Raw genomic sequence first — 22,395 nt, forward strand, 5'->3', positions numbered from 1 at the left:
TTTATATTAATAAAAATAGAAAAATAGAAAATCACATAATGGTCAAAAACCCATCATAATTTCTTTAAATGCAAAATAACAACATTAACCAAGTATTTGGCAACATTAAATGATGAGGCAAATATGGGTAAACAAAGAGAATGCATTAAAATGCAAATAAATATGCTAGTCACAATAGCGATTAAGCAACATTTTTCAAATACTATTTTGAAGTATTTTTCCCACTAACTCCCTACTGCACTGTTTTCTTCATGACATGTTTTCAGTGCTATGGATTAGTGCGTAATAATAAACATAAATAAAAAATCAAATCTAAGTGATTTCAAACCCACTCAGAGCACATGCTCAAGATTCATACATGAAATAAGAAGTAGCAAGAAACTGGTTTTGCTGCTTCTGCCAAAGTCTCTCCATGGAGGCATGAGAAGAGTCATACAGAGGGTAGTATTTCTCTGACTGTTTTTCTGGTGATAAAATCAGGATGCTTATTTTTTTTCTAAAGATCAGCCTGCCCTTCACCTGAACACCTAAGTGGAAAGTGCAAATCTGGATCTGTGGCTGAAACCTAATTCTACTGTTTCAAATAACTTTAAATTTCAGTGTTTAACATTTGTTTTGGGAGGCCCTAAACCCCCTGAAGCTGAAAAAAATTTATGGATTTTTTGTATTCTTCAACTTCAACATGTGAACATGCCATAGGAGAAATTGTTCAGACTTAGCTCTATAGGGTACCTGGAGTTGGGGAGTTTACTGTCAACTTGCCTGGAAAAAAACCGTTAGTGCAGGGCACTACGAGGAAGCATATTTTGCTGGGATCTTCCTGATGAAACGGTTATAAAAGGCATACATCACACAAAAGGTATGCCATTCCATCTACTTTACCAGCCACTGAAGAACGGGTCATTGGTCTACGTCTGAAGGAACAGTTTGAGACTGTTAGAGAATATCATGGTATTTTACTGAAACAAAGTGATGAATTTCCAATAACTTTTGAATACAAGGAAGGTAAGTTCCACACTGAAGGGATGTCTTCACAGTGCTTTTAGTAATTTCCCATTCAATACTGCATGGTTGTAAAGTCACAGTAGTTAAACATGACAGCAATAAAACCACAGTCATTCACTTGATCTAAGGAATAAAAGCTGTATTTCTTCATAAGAAAATGTCTTCCTAAATCTCAACCATCAGTTTCTGACTAAGTGAATTTTTACATAAACTTGCCTAATCCCCATCTGGCAGTGTGATGAAAAAAATGCCGTTTGATTTGTCTGCATCTCTACAGACGAGCTTCATACTACACAGACAGTTAATACCTACTGCAATCTTCTCATCTTCAGTTAACATAGGGACATTATTCCTTCCTTCATATAGATCATGTCACAGAACTGTCAAACAGAATGAGTCCTTGTTAAACACCACTTAATATAAGTTTTTTGTATACCCAAGACAGCAATAAAAGCCTGATGTGTTGATGTGTAGGGATAGCTTGTCATCTTAGTCCCTCAGTGATTTTGATGCTGTCATCAGCTGTCAGAAAACAAGACAGGTGTTTTTCTTATTAAAATTCATTCCCAGAAGAAGAAATCAGGAAATGTACTTTTGTAAATAAGGCATTGGTTTTCTGCAACACAATGCTAATTCATATCCAGAACTGGAAGTCATTTGCATCTAGAAAGAAAACTTTTATGATGCAATCAAGATTAAGCATATCTGCATGCCACTGGTATATGCGTGTACTGTTTCTGCATGTAGATAAGGTTTGATTTTACTGAGTTTAAGATGACAACCAGACTTTATACTTTCTGCAAAACTCTTGACATCTACTTTAGTAAATGCGCTTAAAAATTAAAAATGCAAATTTAAAAAACTCTACGTTGATTAAGTATTGACAAAGAAGTTATGTCAGGGTCTCAGAAGTCTCACAGAGAAAATGAAGAATAGTCTCCAGATCTAAAGTGGTTCTTTTCTGATAACTTTAGAAGAAAAACAATGAAGCTAAAAGTCTTCAGTCAGAATGTCATCTATGTAAATTAACTGTACTTCTCAATATGTAAAGCACTTAAAGGGCACTTAAATTTACTCTACCCCATTTCATTATTTACACAAGTAACTTCTGTCCTAACAGGCAGCTAAAACGAGCACTTTCTGTGATCTACAGGACTCCTAAGATAACTCAAATTTGGCATCCCTGGTGATGCCAAATAGGCTGATAGATCCATAAGCTGATAGTCTTTTTGCCTATCAAAAAAAGAAAAAAGGTTAGTAATCATAAGAAAAGAACAGACTTTTCTTAGCTAAACAATCCTGACTGCATTTCCCCTCTATCAAGAGAACACAGCTCTACACTTCGAAGGAGATAGTCTTTCTGTTTATATGATCCAACCTGCATTTTAAGGTTGGATTATAATAAAAAGTTATCACTGCTCATAATTCAGCCATTGTACTTGTGTATCATCTGCTGAAAATCTGCATGCATTGAACAGTTAAGAAACATATAGTTAGGTAACACAAAGTATTTTAAACAAACCTTTTGAAGCATGTGACATGAATGTTTATTATGGATATTGGGAATAATAGACTCTCCTAAGATTTTGTCAAGACTCCATCTGGAGTATACAGGTCCATCTGAAAGTCGAATTTTTTCATAAAACCTGCTCCTATATTTTCTGCCACTTAGGCTCAAGTATTAAGCAGGATTTAAAAGGTCCAAAACTATTTGCATGAACTAAGAAATCATAGATTTAGGTGGCACATACAGAAAAACAGGTAAAAACACTAAAATGTGGATGCCCTTCAAATACAATACTTAAAACTACCCCTTTTGATATAATGCTAAAAGAGATAAACTAATTTAAATGTATTTATTATTATAAATTCCACTTAATTTAGAATACAGACACATAAGCAGATAATAGAATCATAGAATCATTTAGGTTGGAAAAGACCTTTAAGATCGACTCCAACTGCAAACCTAACACTGCCAAGTCCACCACTAAACCATGTCCCTAAAGGTAAGATAAAATGTCAGTGAACACACAACTAGAAAACTTTGTTACAGAAGTGCTAGCAGATATCTTAAACTTAAATACAGAACAAAAGATTTTAACTGTGCGGAAAAAAACGCTAGCCTTGCAATTTAATAGCGCAAAGACACTTTGAACTTCATCTTGAACTGACCACAACTGAAAGAGTCTTGTAGTGAATGCATTCACATCTTAAGAGTAAAAAGCACCAGCTGTCACTATTTACATCCATCCTGGAGGAAGCTGGGTCTGGTACAGGTAACAGCATTCATCCCCCCAGGGAGGGAAAATAACATGAGAGATAAGCCCACTCCCCACAATACAGAAGCAGCTGCCCTGCACCGCAGTGCCCGCGCTTCGACAGGCTCACAGACCTCCCCAGGAACCCCGGCTTTCGTCAGCAAAACCTTGCTGGCTTGCATTGTCACACTTTGAAACACAGCCAGGCCAGCACACCGCGTCTGTAAGTGCAATAATGTGGAGCAAATGGGGATAAATAGAGCAAGACTTAAAACAAGAGAAAAACAAGCACAAAGGTGGAATCCTCCAGGATACGGACACCCAGTGGGAATCCTTTCTGAGCTTTACTACTGACTGACAATATGCCACAGCAGTGTTTATCTCAGTCTATTTGCACTGATCTAAAATTAAACGTTTTACAACCCATCTGGTATTTGTTTACATTGATGACATACTTTATTATTATATAATTTGATTTATTGGATCAGATACAATTCTTGAAAGAAGACAGCCTTTCTCAAAATGCACTCCCTTTACTGAGTAAACTGCAACATGAATTATTGACTAGGTACATTTGCTTGCTGATAATGAAGTAAAAGAAATATAACTCTTTCAATGTCAAGAATAAATAGGTCAAAATACCACAGAGAGGGTGTGCTCTAGGAATATGTGATCAAAATTTGAAGGTTTTAATTAAATACAATTTTCATTTTACACAGGCAGTTGTTCAGTTAATTGCAGCCTGACATTAGCAAGACCTGCTAGCAGGTAATCAGTGTGCAAAGCTGGGAATTTATCATTCCATATAGTTTATATTTCCAAGTCATCCTGAATTCAATATGGAGAGTTGTGGCATAACCCATAACTGTGTATTGTATTTCTATCCACTCTGACCTTTGTAGGACTACCTCTTCACCCTGGTAACTCCTGAGTACAAGGACCACCAGCAGCTCTGTAAAAATGTATCACCTCGTCTGCAACTGGATCTGAAATTGGTCATAAACACTAAAATGAGTGCCTGTCTAATTAATGATGTCTCAAATTCTATTTATCAAATGGCAAACGGAGAAGGTATCATACTGCAAATGGGGGCCAAAATGATCGACAGGCAACAACCCTCATGTACAAGTCCTGTCTGCACAACAGCTTCTACCGTACTAAAACTGTTTGGGAAATTCAGTAACAAGGACACCATCTGCATACAGACAAGATGAAGTCCCCCATCATTACTGCTTCTCACAGTCAGTTGCTTTCTAGAATATCGTACAGTTGATAAGATTTGCACGCTACAGGCAACAGCATAGTTCTAAAATCATCATTTTAGATTTCTGTTGATAGCTTCCACACTGAAAATATGTTACTGGAATCTAATTTTTTATATATAGTCCTGCCTGTCCCCAACTTTAACTGTCCTTTCTGTACAGTTTACATCCAGATATTACAGATTCCCTTTGATTTGACATTCCACTGTGCACATGAGGTACTTCTCACGTAAAGTACCTTGCCAGGCATTACAGCTCCCTCACGTTTCCTTTCAGACCTCTCACGTTTGCACATTCGCACATCCAGTTTTTATTTGCTGTTAAGATACTTTACTGATTTTATATGGCAGCCTATTGCCTGGAATCTACTTCCCTCACTTAGGCTGGTCTTCTAGTTCCATTGTAATTTTCGTCTAATCCTTACCCATCATACATACAGCTATCCTGTTCCTAATAATCTTACCAGATTTCTCTGCCTGGTGCCAGTGGCTGGCTTTCCTGCTGTTTACAGCTTAGTATCAAACATTAAAAGAATCATTCTTTACATTTTATCCATTATATTTGGAGGACCAGTATCTGCATGCTCAGATAATTTAAAGACATTAATTCATCTGTTAGGGAAAGAAGGAGCTGGTGAGATCATGAAATGCAAAAAGTCAGCATACACAAATCAGTCCTACCTAGAATGAATACTTGGTTTTAGTTAAGGAAAGAAACACTCACAGTAAATTAAGAGCACTTGATTTCTGTGGGAAAATCAAGAAGATTACCACACTTCAAATGAAAACAAACAATGAGTGCTGTTCGCTGTTCCTACTTTCATATATATGTTTACTTATTAGCCAAAACATTTCAAACCTAAGTATTACTACACAACTTCTTAAATCAAATGTTGGGCTCCTTTTATCATTCCCATGGCTGTTACTGATTTATTACTCAAGCCATAAACCCATTTCAAACCTAAGTATGGCTCCACAATTCCTTAAACCAAATGCTAGGCTTCTTTTGTCATTCCTATGAACACTACTGATTTATTAGTAAAGTCATAAAAATCACCAATGATTGTTTTTTACTGTCCTCCAAAATAGCCTATTCGTGCTGTTCACGAACATTCATAAACATCAAGAACTACTTTTTGCAGACAACACCAAGTTGGGCAGGAATGTCGATCTGCTTGAGGGTAGGAAGGCTCTGCAGAGGGACTTGGACAGGCTGGACCGATGGGCTGAGGTCAATTGTATGAGGTTCAACCAGGCCAACTGCTGGGTCCTGCACTTGGGTCACAGCAACCCCATGCAACGCTACAGGCTTGGGGAAGAGTGGCTGGAAAGCTGCCTGGCAGAAAAGGACCTCGGGGTGTTGGTTGACAGACAGCTGAATATGAGCCAGCAGTGTGCCCAGGTGGCCAAGAAGGCCAACAGCATCCTGGCTTGTATCAGAAACAGTGTGGCCAGCAGGACTAGGGAAGTGATTGTCCCCCTGCACTCGGCACTGGTGAGGCCGCACCTCGAATGCTGTGTTCAGTTTTGGGCCCCTCACTAGAAGACAGACATTGAGGGGCTGGAGTGTGTCCAGAGAAGGGCAACGAAGCTGGTGAAGGGTCTGGAGCACAAGTCTGATGAGGAGTGGCTGAGGGAACTGGGGTTGTTTAGCCTGGAGAAAAGGAGGCTGAGGGGAGACCTTCCCGCTCTCTACAACTCCCTGAAAGGAGGTTGTAGAGAGGTGGGGATTGGTCTCTTCTCCCAAGAAACAGGTGATAGGATGAGAGGAAACGGCTTCAAGTTGCGCCAGAGGAGGTTTAGATGGGTTATTGGTCAAAATTTCTTCACCAAAAGGCTTGTCAAGCATTGGAAGCGGCTGCCCAGGGAAGTGGTTGAGGCACCACCCCTGGAGGTCTTTCAAAGACCTGTCCTTGTGGTGCTTAGGGTCATGGTTTAGTGGTGGACTGGGCGGTGTTAGCTTAATGGATGGACTCGATGATCTTAAAGGTTTTTTCCAACCTAAATGATTCTATGATTCTGTGATAATCCCAGAGTTAACCACTAAGAATTCAATCGCTATATGAGCACTGTAATATCCGCAGATGGATTAAATATAATTTCATTTTCTGAATAAGCACTTTAAAGAATTTAACAGTACTTAAATATCTTTGAATGGTGATGAGATTTCATAAATTTACAAGTGAAATGGATGATTCACTTTTCATTTCCATCAGCAAGTCACAATTATAGCACCTAGAAACATTTTTCGAGATGCCTAATTTTCAAATGCTCTAACATATGCACTAACACTGAACAGTTCAGCTCATGATGTAAACAGTTTATGGTTATTTGAAAATTAACAGTTCCTAATTCGTATCCCAAAGAAATGAGAATGTATTTTCTGGGACAAGATCATGAAAGAGAACACTGTTGAAATAAATTAGCTTTAACGAATACAGCTTATATCACTTTCTTCTGTACTGAGCAAAATCTCATGTATACAAAGGGGCATACTTCAAATTATTTTTGGTCAACCATATGTGCCAACGTTGGAAAAAAAAAATCAATAATTATAAAGCAAAGCAGAGTACTTGTGTTATCCTCCACAGAACTGAACAAGCTGTATTACTACTGCACAAAAGCACCCATTAACATTATTTATTTAGATATTCAAATGTATTTATTTTGAATAATTCTTTGGGACATTTTGGGTTGTCATCTACATTGATTAAAAATTACAAAACAAAAGTGGACATTGATTAATAAAGGAAGAATTTTCCTCTAAAACCATGTTTTTTAAAGCTAGAATTTTTTTCTTTGACAGATATGAAAAAAAATTGTAATTACATTTATAGTCTATTCACACATTTCAGCTCTAAATCAAATACTAATAGACTGTGATTGAACTGAAGAAATTTGTGTCTACTCAGGAAAATTATTAAAAATTATTATGGGGTACAGACTAAGTACCTGTGAATGTACTTTTTTTTAGCAATACTTTATCTCTACATGTTGCATTATCACCATCTACTGTTCATTCATCCTTTTTTCTACAGCCTAGTCTTGTTTAAGAATGTAATTAAATGTCATGCTGCCACTAACCTAAATGGAATTTGAGAGAGAAATGAGACAAGGACTAAATAATTTGTTTATTCTCCGTATCTTTGAAGACTTAATTCCATCAAACATCAAATCATCTAAGCCAGGTATTTCTCCATTGAGATTTCACTACACATACTCAATACATTTCACTGTTAACTGCTCTCTGCTAATTAATGTTCCCTTTTAGAAAAAGGAGATACCGTTAGAGACCTAAAGCTTGGATGCAGCATTTTGTTTTCAAGCATTGTAATATGATTAAACATCTCACAATTGCCATGTTACATTTCTTCAACTTGCAGCCTTGGGCTACAGCATCTGCCAAAAAGAATTCTCCTTGTATGGGAATTAGTTTAAATTTTTAAATTAGTTTCAATTAGAAATTTTGAAGAAAGACCCTCGTATCACCTGATCTATATGAATCAGTTTACAGAAAACAGACATTTTTGAAGAACAGGAAGTTGCAAAGGGAAACCAAACACACTAATAATTGCTATAAGAATGCATTCCATAGAAATTCAACTAAAACATTTCCTCATGTAAAATTTAATTGGTCCTTTCCTGAATGTAAATATATTTGTAAGCAGAATTGTGTTCCTTTCAATGTTGCAAGGATATTAATGTCAACAGTATTGTCCCTTCAGTAGAATTAATTCCCATAAGTAATTTAAATACTAATTACTGCAACTTTAATGAGAAAACTCACTCTTCCTACATGTCTCTTTCCAGCAGGCATGTCCTTCAATGTTTATTTCTGATATGCATTGAATTATCTATGGTACCAAAAAAAGGGGGGGGGCAGGGGGAGAAAGAGATAAAAGGACAGTTTATAGCTTTACAAAAGCATATTACTAAATAGTTTGCAATCAAAGGCAGAGGGAATCAAGCAATGCTGAGGAAATTAATTGTGTATAACATCTTTTGTTAGATAAAAATCTTTTAATACTTTCTAGCTTTCCCGAGTATGATACTGTGGTCTTAAAAATCTGTGAAACATGTGCAATTCAAAAATGAAGCAACTACCTAGCAACATTGAAAAGTTATTTTAGAACACACAAAGGGTACACCATGCATGTAAGAGAAACAGTGAACTAGGAATTATGTTTACTAATGTGTCACATGAGCACAACCAAAAAAACAGAAAAAAAGAAGGAAAAATATCACTGACTGTCCAGCAAATCCAGAATTTATTCCACTCACTGCAGCAGTTTTCTCATTACAATGTACTGAATGCAACAAAGAGCCAGAGGCTCTTCCGCATGAAAGGAATGACAACATCCTTGACGCAGACTTAAGAGAAAACACCTTGCCAACAAGAGTAAACTGCAACAAGATACAGTAGACAGGCATAGTCAAATATTGCAAAAACATACCACATCTTTGAGGCAGCTGGTCACAGTTCAACCTAAAGTAATAATACTGTACCTCTCCATTTTCTTGTAGAGCTAGCTTACAAATGCATAAAAACTAAACATCAGTTTCAACAAAATGAATGAGACAGAAGTGATCTCAAGGCATTTGCTTAATTACAAAATCATTAAATTCTGTCTCTGCCATGCACCTCAAAGAACCAGTAATTTACCAAGTATGCCTTAAAAACAATTCTCTGCTCAATGTTGAAAATGATGCTTGTAAACATTTTGAAAAAATGATGAACTTAACCCATCAGCACCACTCACTGCTTGCACACAAGATCACAACGTGGTGGGTGCTGCAGCACTGAGCTCCCAGGAGCTCAGCTCTGTGGGGGATAAGGTTTAGAGTAAACCCAAGTAGTATTTTCTTTAAGGAACTCTGCCTCCCACTCACATAAATTAAAGACCTAGTTAGAATGCACCCCAGTCAAATGGACAAATCCTGCTGAAAATGAAAAAGTGGGCTACTTAGTCAAAGTATACTAAAAGGAGAGGGCTAAAAAAAAAAAAGAAAGAAAAAAAGAAAAACCATTAACATTACCACCAAAGCTCAAAAAGATGACTGAGCAGATGTAAAAGTTGTATCAGATATTGCTGCAGAGAATTTTCACAGGCACCTATGTTACACCAGCTGAACAAAAGGTCCCAAGATGTTCCAAGTACTCACCCTTTGATTTCAAAGAACCCACAGAATATCAGGCTTTGCATTTTTGTAAAATGAGGGAACTAGAAATTTTAACAAAGGAATTGCTTGTGCAAAGGCCTGCAGCATGGCTGTAGCTTTACATTGCCAAATCCATCACCAACATGGGCAGTGTAAAATCTCACATTTGCGCTCCAATGCCAAGCTACCCTGCAGCCCCCACTAGAGACTACCCAGCACAGGGACTCTCCAAACTTTCATACACTGAGCTCTAAATATATTGTTCCAGGGTGAGATGGTCCATTTCTTGCATTCCCATGTGTTGTAATCGTCCATTCTGTTGTTCTACGAATTTTAGCAGAGCATCCCTCTGTGAAGATGCATGTGTGTGTTTGTTTCCATAGCTTTGTGGTAGCTGCATATAAGCATAGCTTTACTGGAGAGAGGAATGCAGAGCTGTAGCAGGATCTAACCTGTAACTCCATCTTCTGTACTTCAGCACTGTCCCATTCCCGCTGCAAGGGAGGTCTGCAGCTCCTTAACTCCATGTGCCAAAGGCTGGTGAGGAGCCCTTCAATGCCATGCTGGGCTGCAGGAAAAGCTGGGCACTGACAGAGATGGGGGAAGTAGACACTAAAGCACCTTCCCACACAGTGTCCAGTGAGAACTGCTTTGAATGAGTCCATGGTTATCACACTGGTCTCTGAACCTGCACTGAAACAACTGTAGCCATAGCTGCAACTGCCTACCAAAACTGAAATGAAACATTGACGGTTTCACTCTCTGGCAACCTCCATTTGCAGGTGTACTCTTAAACTAAGGCACAAGAGCATCAGCCACTGTTACAGAGGTTTCAGCAAGGACTTTGACACTTGGTCATGACTCCTGTAGCATTGATCACAGAATATGAAAGTCACGCTCAGCCATTCGAGTGGAAAGCTCGTGAAGGTTAACTTCTTAAACCGCTCTAGCTAAATCAGCGAGACCTCTCTGTCAATGTTCTTATTATCTCTTATTTGGGGCCAAGAATGACTGTCCATCTTAGTAGTGATCGCAGCTTAGCTGGTACACAGTAGCCTGAGCCTTACATGAAGAAGCAAAGGCACACTTGACTGAACCGAGCAAAAGATGGTTCACTAAGAAAAGCTTATTTAAAAATAAGCAGCAATCAGGAAGGTCCTGTAGGAAATGCGCCTTTGTTCAGTTTCCAAGGAGATCATGAGTATCTGTTCACAAATCTAAAGTGACCTGATGGATTCTAGTTTTAATTTCTAGGTTTTATTTTTAAATGAGGGAGAAGAAAAAAGGAAAACAGCACGATTAGACAAACACACACATGACAACTGGCAGGGAGTCATTTCTTACTGTTTTAGTCAACCCAATATCAAATGACCATTCCCTTGGTATACCTTCGGAGAAGCAAACAGGCAGCAAACACAGGGATATAACGATACAGCAATCTGCTGGTTGTCGCTTGGATATTCCTAAGTTACAAAACTCTTCCACCTTTAGATTTTATTTCATTTGTTATAAGAAGTCATAAATAATTGAAAGTCATCTGCTAAATTATTCAGCTAAGTGCACAGTTTCCAAGGAATCATAGCATGAGTCTGGATTAATGGTATAATGCAAGTCAGACGCAGAAGTTGAGCTGACACCCCACAATTACCACACACAGGAGCAGTCCAGGGAGTTTGGCGCTTCTCAGCGTGTGCTTTCCACCACGGGGACATATAAGTACCTTGTGAATATTTATGAACTAGAAGTCCCTAATGCCTACTGTGTACTTCAGCTGCTTGCCCATGCATGGTTATGAATTAGTGAAACTTAACCCAGAGCTTCACTTGGCACGATTGATTAGGACATTCATTATCTAGAAGTGATAGCACTGTCCTTCAAGACTACTGCTGAATGTAAATCTCTGCTATAAAAGACTTCGTTTTTAACCATAATTACCTGTTATAATTAACCGATAAGCTACTCAGGGGGACTGGTATAGAAGTGACTGCAGGGATATTACTGTTTGCTGTAAAAATGCTGGTACAATCCTGCTACTTTCTTTATATGAACTAAGTTATCTAATTATTTTGGGTAGGTCTAGGTCCATGACGTCCAGAAACAAAAGCAAACTCCTCAAAAATTGAGATAGACTTTTGCAAAATCATATGCAAGTCAAGAATCTGGGAAAAAAACCCAAACAAACAACTGCAGACATCCTGCATTTTGGAGGTCATTTGTAAATTTAAGTAAATTTTCTCTGAACGTACCAGTAAATTAAAAGCTATACTGACCCTTCATTTACAAAAATGCATATAAACTGTTTCCTAGACACAATATTGAAATGCCTTCCTTCTCTTTGTAATTAGAGATTGCATTTGAGCAGATCATTGAGATGGTAGAGTTTTATAATACAGTACTGGCTTGATAACTACTGAGCTGCTGATACTTTGCCAACAAAATTGGCATTGTATTCACACATGGGTGTGACTTGAATTTCCTATCAAATAAGATCTAATAAGCATCAAAGAATTTACATACTATATGTTAGCAAAGAACTGAAGGTAGATATTAAATACCAAGTACACTGGAAAGTTGCAGAAGAATTCATAGTGCAGTTGTCCCACCAGCATTTCCAAATTTTTCCAATTGTCCTACGTTTAGTAGTCTTGCCTACCAAGGAAAAATTGTCTGTCTAGCAGTCACTATTCAACTTAGGGAGTTACCGTCCAGTTTCAACCAAATCTGTCAGAAGGGTGGCAATTTCACAGATGTTAAAATGACTTTATTTAATGGTCTAAGTAGGAAGTGCAAGAGCTTTAGTGGCCCCTGTCTCAAAAGTTACACGTTGTTTGAGCTGCCAAATGGCCAGTGTATGTATACCATTCATCTCACCTGTGCACGAGCTCAGGGACCACCATGGCTTGACCTGCCTCTCTTGCAACCACTACTTAGGGAATACAGAAGGAAAATACAAATATTGGAGGGATACAAGAGGGAAGGGAGAAGCTGGAGCTATGATTAGAGGAAGTAAAAGAAAACGGGAGACATTCCAGAAAAAGGAATGTTGTCACAACATGTGTGGTGAAAAAGTAGGGCTTCTTGTGGTAGGTTAAGGGAACAGAGGATGCAAGTCTACAGGAAACTAGGCTTCCTTCCTGCCATGCACAGAACAGCTTGTTTCCAAACTATAGAACTGACCCCCATGATATTAGGCGCTAGATGAGGATCAAGCATCTACAGTGTAACTAAGAGTTCTGCTAATAGTTAGCAAGATTAAGATATGAAGGAATGATTTCTCAAGTAGTGGCCCAGTTATTTTCCACAGCCTTGCTACATGAACACAGGCAAACTGTTTAACCTCCCTGTTTATTGCCCATTTGCAAACTGGATAAAAATACTTCACAGCTCTGAAAAGTGTTTTCAGGTCCTAGAATGGTAAAGGTGCTAAATGCATGCAAAGAGTCATTCTTAACAGACAGTATTCCATGGTGGGCATACACGGGTCCAGAAAAGTGACTGAGTAGCACTGTTTATCCTTTGCTAGTAACATTAAATTATACAGATGTAAAGAAAAAAAAAAATGACACTTAGGTCCAATTTCATTACCAATGCAACTTTTGTAAAGAAAAAGAGGAAAGTGAACAAAACCACATAAGAAGTAGTTTTTACCCAAATTAAAACTACCATTTTTTCTTAATAAAAAAGCCAAACTCAGAGCCTCTAAAAATTAGTGAAACTCCACCAATGGGCAACTAGTGATGTGCATTCCCATCTATCGTGCCTAAATTCAGTTCAAACCCTGGAAAAGATTAAAAAACACAGCAAATACTTGCAGGAGCATCCAATCCTTATTTGGACTCCAGTCACATATTAGCTAAATCAGTTTGCAATTTGAAATAAACATTTGCCAGAGCTCATTTTAGAGATCACTAGAATGGAAAGACAGTGTCAACATTAAGCAATTCGATCTCAGTTTTAGTGAATGTACAGTACCTGGCTCAAAACAAGAAGATTTGCAAATATCTAACAGGGAAAACATCAAATAATACACCAACAAAGCCATCCTCTGTAAACTGGAACTAAGAGGCTTGCTTTCGTCCATCTCTTGCGTTTAACTGACTTTCGCGTCTAAGATGATATAAATTCTGACCATAGTTTCTTCCAAGACTGGGGGAAATTGATGCTCTCTCTCCTGTGTGGATTGCCTAGTACATGAGAAACTTCTTTCATAGTGAAGAGTCTCCCAGGTTCTGGCCTTTCTCTTTATGAGGACATTAATTTTGTTCTCTACTCTGCTGCCTGCTTTCACATAAGTTGCAGGAACTTCTATCTTTGAGATATTTAACCCTCTGTCATACTCTGTGAGAATCATCCAACAGGATCAAAAGCTCTTGTAGAAGATGTACAGCAGACAGCATAACTTTCTACACAGACACAGAAGACAAAAGTCACCTTCCCTAGCCATAAATCTAAAATCAAGAGCTTGCACTTTTCTTTTTAGAAAATTATTATGAAACTCGGAAAAGTTATTCATCCCATGTCTGCACAAAGTAGATATCTCAGAATGAGGTAAGTGCGATCCTTAAGTCTAACAGCCAGTCTGAAATAACCCCATGGTGGCACCATCTCACTCCAGAATACTAATCACTGGTTTGGTTTTCTCCCTCTCCACTGTGGATAATATACCTTGGAAAAACATAAAACACAAGCAATGCAAGCAGAGAAGCCATTGCTCAGTAAACTTAAATGTGAGCAGAACCTATGAAAGTATATTTAAGAATATACAATGACTTGCAACTATTATTTTCCGAAGGAGTTCATCGACACAAGAAGATGTGTTGTATGACTAGGGATTTTCCTGGCTTCTTTAGTTATGTCTGTAACTGACAGCTGTTTACAGCAGTACATAATTTTCTAGTTGAGACAGGGTGGAATGAAAATTAAAATGAAAAAGGTTTTCAGAGTCATCTAATAAAAAAGAAGGCAAAATTATAGCAATCACACAGGACCATGAACATAAAAAATTAGCAGAAAATACAATTTACAAAAAATACAAGTTAGGAAGTTAAAGTAACAGGCAAGTAATGTGTCGTACTATGCAACACTTAAATAGGGACTTATACTAAGACACCTACATATGCTACTATACTTGTAGTACTTCATAAGCTTATTATTTATAGAGTATGCAACTCAACCATATCGCACTGGATGTTTCTGATCTAGTATAATCTCAGAAAGCCAGTAATCCTGATCCCATCCATACACAGAACTGGAGATCAGCATGAAGCTGGCAGTTATGTCTAAGACAGGCAAGCATTGCTGGCCCAAGCAGCTCTATGTGGAGAGTTTTATGTGAAATAAGTCTGTTAACTTGAGGCATGCTCTAAATAATCAACCCTCTCTCCCTCCCAGCTGAAGCAACTCTGTGCATAACACTTGGCTCACCACAGCTAAGATCCTTGAGGGGCAGTGAAGTACGAGGCATGCCCAAAAACTATTTCTAAAATCATGCAAAAGCTTCGCTGAGCATACATGAAATTCCATGATAACCTTATTCTGTAGACATTGCACTAATGGAAAATTGAAAAAGATATCCCCAAACAGCTTCTGTACCAATATCCAGAGCATCACTCTTCCTGGGAATTTGTATTCTTACAATTTATTCCTATGCTCTTTCACACTGCTTTAGACTATAGCAATTTTCAGGAAACTACCTGTGGCTGAGTTCACGCTGTATATAACATTTGTCTCAGCATCGTCTAGATCATCTCCAAAACAATACAAATAGACTTCTAATTCCGCTGAGGTCATTTGGGACCTAAATATCTCAATTCCTTTTTTTCCTGCCAAAGTGCTTTCGGAGCTTTATTAAGATTATTATTTTTAAAGAGTAAGAAACATAACCACCTTATTTTTCATTCAAAAGTATATTTATACCTCCCAGTGGAAAATATAACAGAAGCAGTAACCAGTACAGTTCCATACAAGATTATTTTCTGATTTGAAAGTAGTGTTGAGAATGTGTATTTTACCACCTTAAGAAACCAGTATTTTTAAATAGAATAAAGTGTCTACACTCTATCTCATTATGCTACCTGAGATTTCATGTTCATCTGGGCCAGTATTTTTGTCATCTGTTAGCATATAACTGATAGAAAATTGGGGGAATCTGCTCTTCAAGCTACATTTGAGGCGCAGAAGGAATAAATAACTGTGATACGCAAGTACCCCCTAGTGATGAAAGGATGAACTACAGTATTACACTAGCACTTTGGCTTGTTAAATATTGTTGTAGTCACAAAAAGAGACCGATAAAACAAAAAAAGAATATGCCATTTGATACTCAGCCTCTGTCCCGAGGATGGCAGAGGACACACTCAGCCTCATCCCTAACAAAACACAGACATGAAATGCTGCAGGAAGTGAATGTTTGTTCAAGACACAGTCACTCAGAATTAAAGTTCTCAAAGAAAAATTCTTAAGGAAAAAAACAGAGATAACTACTTAAAGGCAAAGCACACATTCCTTGTTTTTGCAGTTTGGTAGCTTGTGCTATAGCAGCAAATGTGTGGAGACACTCATTTCACTATACTGTTAAAATTCTAAGAATGAGTTCAGTAATAGCTGAATTCTGAAGGGTCTTAGAAGCTCAGGTAGTTCCTATCACCCTATTTGCATGATAAATTATTTTAAACAGAAGAAGAAAATGAAAAATATTTTCTATTGTTTTTAATGAAAGTTTTCATTAAAGAACATTTTTGTAGAAAACTGTAGCTAAGGCTAAGAGAGATCCAAAAGTCTTACAAGCCAGCTGGAAAGAGCTAAGAGCTTACTAGCCTCTAACCCTAATCCAAGGAGCTGAGAAGCTGTAAACTGATGTAGAAGGAAAACAAGGAAATAATTATGTCTTGGTTGCATATTTATTAAAGCAATATTGCCAAGAATGCATTGTCATAAATAGCAAAAGTGATGCACAAATGAATCAGAAAAAGCTCTTTTATCATATAGATGCTCATTAACGTGTCCGTCAATAAGGACAGATAGACCCCCATATTTAAAGGAAGAATGTATTTCTGGCTGAAAAGCACATTGATCAGATGTTTCAAACTTTAAACAAAAAGCCTCACAAATTTGATTGGATAAAAACAAAAATATTCACATATAAATTTCACTTGGTGTAAGTATCAAACAGATACACAAACACAGTTCTAGACAACAGGAAGTCCAGCCACTAATGCATTACCCAGGCACCCAACATCAAACTCACATACAGAAATGTCAACACTCTGAAAATGTTCTTTTGTCTTTGTGGCTTCAGAATCCTAAAGGGTTTATCAACGAAACTGATGAGACCTGTGCAAGTTCAGGCAGGTAAAAAAAAAAAAAAAATTAAAAAAAATGAAGATTTGCTGGCAATTAAAAAAAAAGTGCTATCAGTTAGGTATACAGCAAATGGAAAGGTGTTTACTGGAATTTCTGTAACTATTCCTTCTCAGGTTTCATTTAGACAGCTCAATTATAAAAAAATAGGACTTCAATACAATACAGTCTCTTTTGACACCCCTCCAACAATGTGAGTCCTTACAAGGACACAGAATCGATTCCTGAAAGCATCCAATTAAGTGTTATAAAAAAACCCCATTATCTACAGTAAATAAATAAGAAATAATCAGAAATGAAGAGGGAAGGCCGTTAAAATACATTCAGAAATTCTGACATTTTCATGCTCCCTTTAAATGTTCCATGCTTTAATGGGTATGTGTAACTGAATGAAGCATTATAGAGCTAGATATTGCAGTAGCTGGACCTGATTAGACTAAGGATTCTCTTCTTCCACATTTTTTAAAACAAAACCATCATGTTCATGAAGATGGATAAGCATGGGATGGAAGGCAAATGCCCAGCACTTTAGTAAGTGTTCTGAAGAAAGAACTTCAAGAACTGAGTTTATTTATAAAACATAAAGACCTCAAAAATAAACTATACAATTATATTACACACACATATATTATCTACTGACATAATTACAAAGTGATAGCTTACAAATTATAAAGCTTTAAACCTTTAACAAACAATTTTGATACAAAGAAGAGCAAATTTGTGAAACCTGGCATATACCTTTGCCCTGCTTCTTGTCAGGACAATGATAAAATTTACCTTGGTTCTGAGTAAATACAAGGGTCTTTTCCACAGTGGGTATCTTACATTACCAACTTGCCCCAGGTATGACACTGGGGAATAGGTAAGTTACAAATAATAAAAACAGTAAAAATATTATGTTACAAAGCTTCAGAGGTATACATCACTATGGAGATGAGGGTCTGAGATTTTCTATCTACATCCACTCTGTCTTGCACAAGTAAATTAAAAAGGACTTAGATAAAAGCACAATAAGATAGACATATAGGATAAACTATTTTAAACAAAACCAGATTCAGTTGGAATGCTGAGTCAGCATAAAGTGTGCTCCTATCTTATGCCCTCACTAAAGTTAAACAGTTAAGGCTGCAATGTAACACCAAACTGAGACGTGAGACATAAATACAAAGAAAACGTCTACAATGCAAGAAATATGTTCCAAACATTTTTATTTGAAGTATGTGAAGGGTTTACTTACAATTCTTCTCCTTGTTTTGCTTTTCTGTCAGAAACCAGATATACACTTCCAAAGCTTCCATTGCCAAGTTTCCTCTGAATAGTGTATCTTCTTGCAATCATAGCATCTGAGCAAGCAGAATTAAATCTGGCAACAGTGACACACTTAGCAGTTTCTTGAAATTTCAGCATTTCTCTGTGTAACAGAAACTACACAAATTTCTCTAGAATGTAGCTTTCAAATCCTTTTACTCTTCCACGGATGTTCACAGGAAACACTTGAAACAGAAAAAAAATAGATTTGTCAATGTATTATTATTAAAATCTTCATTTAATTCTATGGCAGTGCTTATAGTGCTCAGCTTGCAGCAAAACGCATATTAAGTGGAATCATTAGTTGCTAAGCTGTGGGCAGCAGACTTGATAAAGAAACTCCAGATAACGTAGATGTGACATAGTCGGCCTTCCTCTAAATCAACATTAAATGAATTCACTGAACTGATAACACAGGGGAAATGAAATGCAGGTGCTTTTACATTAATTTATTTAAAAGTTCAAGTGCTTTTTGCAAGGACAACTACACCTGTATTTCACCTGACAGTTCCCCTAGATATGGCACTCTTCCTCACCACCTGTCTTTACACCACCACGGTACCCAACACCAAAAACATCTGCATTTCAGGATACAAGTTTCATGATTTTTGTATATACTGAAGCATAATCTCCACCTGTAATTTGAGTTCACTCCCATCAATAACTACAAAGCTGTTTTCTCTGCTCTTTCATTTGCCTGTCAGGTTTCAGCAACTGTTTCAGTGCTGACCGCACAGCTTCTATGTGATTCACTACTAATATCTTCTGCACATTAGAGCTTCATGGCTGCCCACAAGTCTACAAAACTTTAAAAAAAAACCCAATTCTTCCAAAAGTTCTTCATTTCTCCTTCACTGTGATAATTCTTTCTTGACCCACCTTTCTAACAATTTAGCTTTGATTCGGAATTCTTGTCTAACGGAGGTCCTAATTCTCCAAACATAGGGACTGCAAAGGCAAACCCCTAGTGTTTCTATGGTTTTCAATAACTGAACATGAGTTTAGAATAACTTTCTTTACTCAACCTTCCTCATTCCAAATGATAAAGGATAGGTGTTTTACTGCACATAATAAAACAACATTGCTTTCATTACCTTGCCTTTATATAATGCCACCTGCATCATTTGTGCTTGAGGATACTTTGGAACAAATAAAGATGTTGCAACATCCTACAGTCAGTGCAACTAGTACTACTATCTATCAGCACTGCCTGCTGCAGTGCAGCGTGCCCACACTGGGTTTGCTCACCATAGCATTTTAATGTCAATGCAAGCAGATCAAAATGCTTTTGTTTGTTTGTTTTGGAAGAGAAAAGACAAATTGCTTAATTTTAAAAGCTGTATAACTGCTGGTTCCAAGTCACTGTCTTCACTTCCTAACAAATGCAGGGCCTAAATGAAGATTACAAATCTGTATCTTACAACAGTGTGTGTGTGTGCGTAAGAACCTATTTTAATAGCCATCTGCTGAGCTGCTATCACACTGTACCAAAGAGCCTGACATTGCAGTGTCACTATATTATGAAACACAACCAAATTTTAATTACTACAAGCCATCTTAACAATGATACAAATCCCATATGGTTTTTAAACAAAAGCACTCCTGAGATTCTGTTCCTGTATTCTCTTTCAGATAGCAACAGTGACAAAAATTTTGAAATGCAAATGCTAAGTAAAGAATGTCAGCTAGAAAATTACTTCTTCTGTAACTCCAAATCTGTCTGAAGAAGCATAAATGGATCACGTTGAGGTGTGGGGGAGGGGAGGACAGGAAGATGAACTCCATAAAATATTACATTGCCAGTTCTGCAAAGTTTACATATTTTTCATTTGCTATTCTATTCTCCTAGAAGTTGCTGTTTTACAGATGCCTTCATAAATTCCAAATAGAATAGCTTTGAAATACATAACCTTTGGAAATAACTACACTTACAAAAACTGCTGAGCTATCTGTTCCTTTTTTTCTTGAGAAGAGTCACTTAACACTACTCACCTTCAAATTTTCCTACTTACTTGAGCCCTAGGAATACATCACAGTCCTTTACACCGCAGTATCATGCTTGAGATCAAGTAGCCCATTGAGTCTAATTGTTGTGCTTTATTTCCAACCCTGCCTCTCACCTACTGCTCTCTATGCTTCAGTTTCCCTCTATATATAATAATAGTAATAACTATCATATAACTTTCTTAATTGCTTTGATACCTACTGCTGAACAGTGTTATAAGGCAGGGGCGCCAGTGACTGCTGTTGTGGTGTCACAGGCACATTTTAATGGCACAGAAGAGATGGATTGCTGAGCCACTGCATTTGAAAGAAACACCCTGTCAATAGACTCTAGAGCCTGACTCAACCATAAGACTGACTGATTCTTTGAGAAGTATAAGGACTGGCAACCTCTCCTACCTCTCTCAAACCTTTAGCCCAACCTTCCTTGTATTTTTTACCACTGTCCACCTTCTCCCACTGAGCAGGTATTTCCCAAGCAGCAGTACATCAATTGCTTCATTAAAGTTCAGAACAACTAGAGATAACTCAAAAGAAATCAACTCTCCAGCCCCTTTTTCCTCAAAAATCCCAGTATACCCTATCCAGTAACACTCTGGTAAACAGTTTATGTTCTTAATTTTCTTTCCCTCCCAAGCCCCATTCCAGAGCCTGGCAGACTGCTGGTGCCAAACTAACACAACTACATTGTCTGGATCATTTTATTTATTTTTCCTTCTTCCTTGGCTAACGTGAAGTCTCCTTCCTCTTTTTTGTTGTAAGCTAAAGCAAAGTTGCTGTTTAGGGTTCCATAGTTCCACCTACATATGCTAAGTGCACAGCACCTCCACTTCTTCCCCTGACCTCCACTTCTTCCCCTGACCTTCCTTTACTTGTATAAGATACTGTTTTTAGTTTCCTTTACATAACCTTCAGGTTTCTTTAGCAACGGCTAATGTACTCTGACAGTTTCTGCCTCCAAGATAAACCTTTCTTTGCCAATCAAGGCCACTTTCCAATTCTATCAGGTTTTCTTTTTATTCCTTAAGAACCCCTGTGCTACATCAACATTTGCTGCCCCCCTCCCCTTGCAGTACAAATTCCAGAGTTTTTCTATTTAAACTCCAAATACCCTCACTATTTACTACCTTGAATGTTTTCCTGCCAATGACTTCACTGGCCTGCTCCTTTAAACTTTTTGAAAATAAAAAAAAATTGGGCATTCCTGTTTTTTTCCTTCATTTAAAAAAAAAAAAAATTAACTCCTGAACACTGGCTCCATTGTTATTTTCTGCAACATCTTTATAAACCTAGCCAAGTCGAAAGTCACATCATCTCAGTTGGCTCAGTTTTTCACTGCTTCCAGAGAAAGGATAACTAAGAAAGATTTTATTGGTAGTGTCGGTAGCAAAGGAGCTTGTAGGTGATGGTAAAACAAGGTCAAATGTACTCGACTACCAAAGAGGCTAATTAGTACCTCCCTGACACACATTCAGGAAGCCGAGATCCCGCAGGATAACCTCAGAGATGTTATTACCTTGTTAACAGACCGTGTGAGACTCAAAACTCACGCTCCGAGGGCCTGGGGGCACACACACAGGTATGCAGCGCCCCCACGTCCCCGCCCAGCTACCCTCACACAGAGGGGCGAGGGCGGCATGCCTCCATCCGGTCCCCCTTCCTCACCCCTCCGGGGAAGGCAGTGCTCCCCGGGACCTCTCTGGGGTCGCCGGCAGGTACGCGACCTCCCCCACCGGTTTCCGCTCCTCCAGCGCCCGGCCCCGTACGGCCACCAGGGCCGCCTGCCGGAGGGGACTACCGTCCCTCAGAGTCCTCCGGCTCCCCTCGGGATGGCCTGAGGCGGGGCGCTGCCAGCCCAGGGCAAAAGAGGAAGCGGTCACAGCCTCCTACCTCGCCCGGCCTCGGAAGCCAAAGCGGGCTGCGGGGAGGCCGGCCGGCCGCACGCCCCGGCCGCACGCCCCGGCCGCTCCGCCGAGCCCCTGTTTGCGGCTCCGTCGCTAGGAGACGCCGCGCACGCGTACTGAGAACCAGTGGGCGGGA

The 22,395-nt window shown here is 38.4% G+C and overlaps 1 protein-coding gene across 6 annotated transcripts in view; it reads right to left on the reverse strand.

The window, feature by feature from the left end:
• Positions 1 to 22,383, reverse strand: part of NEK11 (NIMA related kinase 11) — a 100,063-nt gene extending 77,680 nt beyond the window's left edge. For 3 of the 6 annotated variants that reach the window (XM_072853857.1, XM_072853856.1, XM_072853854.1), the window contains exons 1-2: positions 21,872 to 22,347; positions 18,281 to 18,536 (exon numbers count right to left, since the gene is read on the reverse strand). In XM_072853857.1, the coding sequence (XP_072709958.1) occupies positions 18,281 to 18,450 (170 nt within the window). In that variant the 5' untranslated portion in view covers positions 18,451 to 18,536; positions 21,872 to 22,347. Of the gene's footprint in view, positions 1 to 18,280; positions 18,537 to 21,871 lie in introns of those variants that run through there. The other 3 variants (XM_072853855.1, XM_072853859.1, XM_072853860.1) reach the window with 3 other exon arrangements.
• Between the last annotated feature and the right edge of the window lie 12 nt (positions 22,384 to 22,395).

The sequence above is a fragment of the Ciconia boyciana genome, chromosome 2 (genome assembly GCF_034638445.1).
Source record: "Ciconia boyciana chromosome 2, ASM3463844v1, whole genome shotgun sequence".
Taxonomy (NCBI): Eukaryota; Metazoa; Chordata; class Aves; order Ciconiiformes; family Ciconiidae; genus Ciconia; species Ciconia boyciana.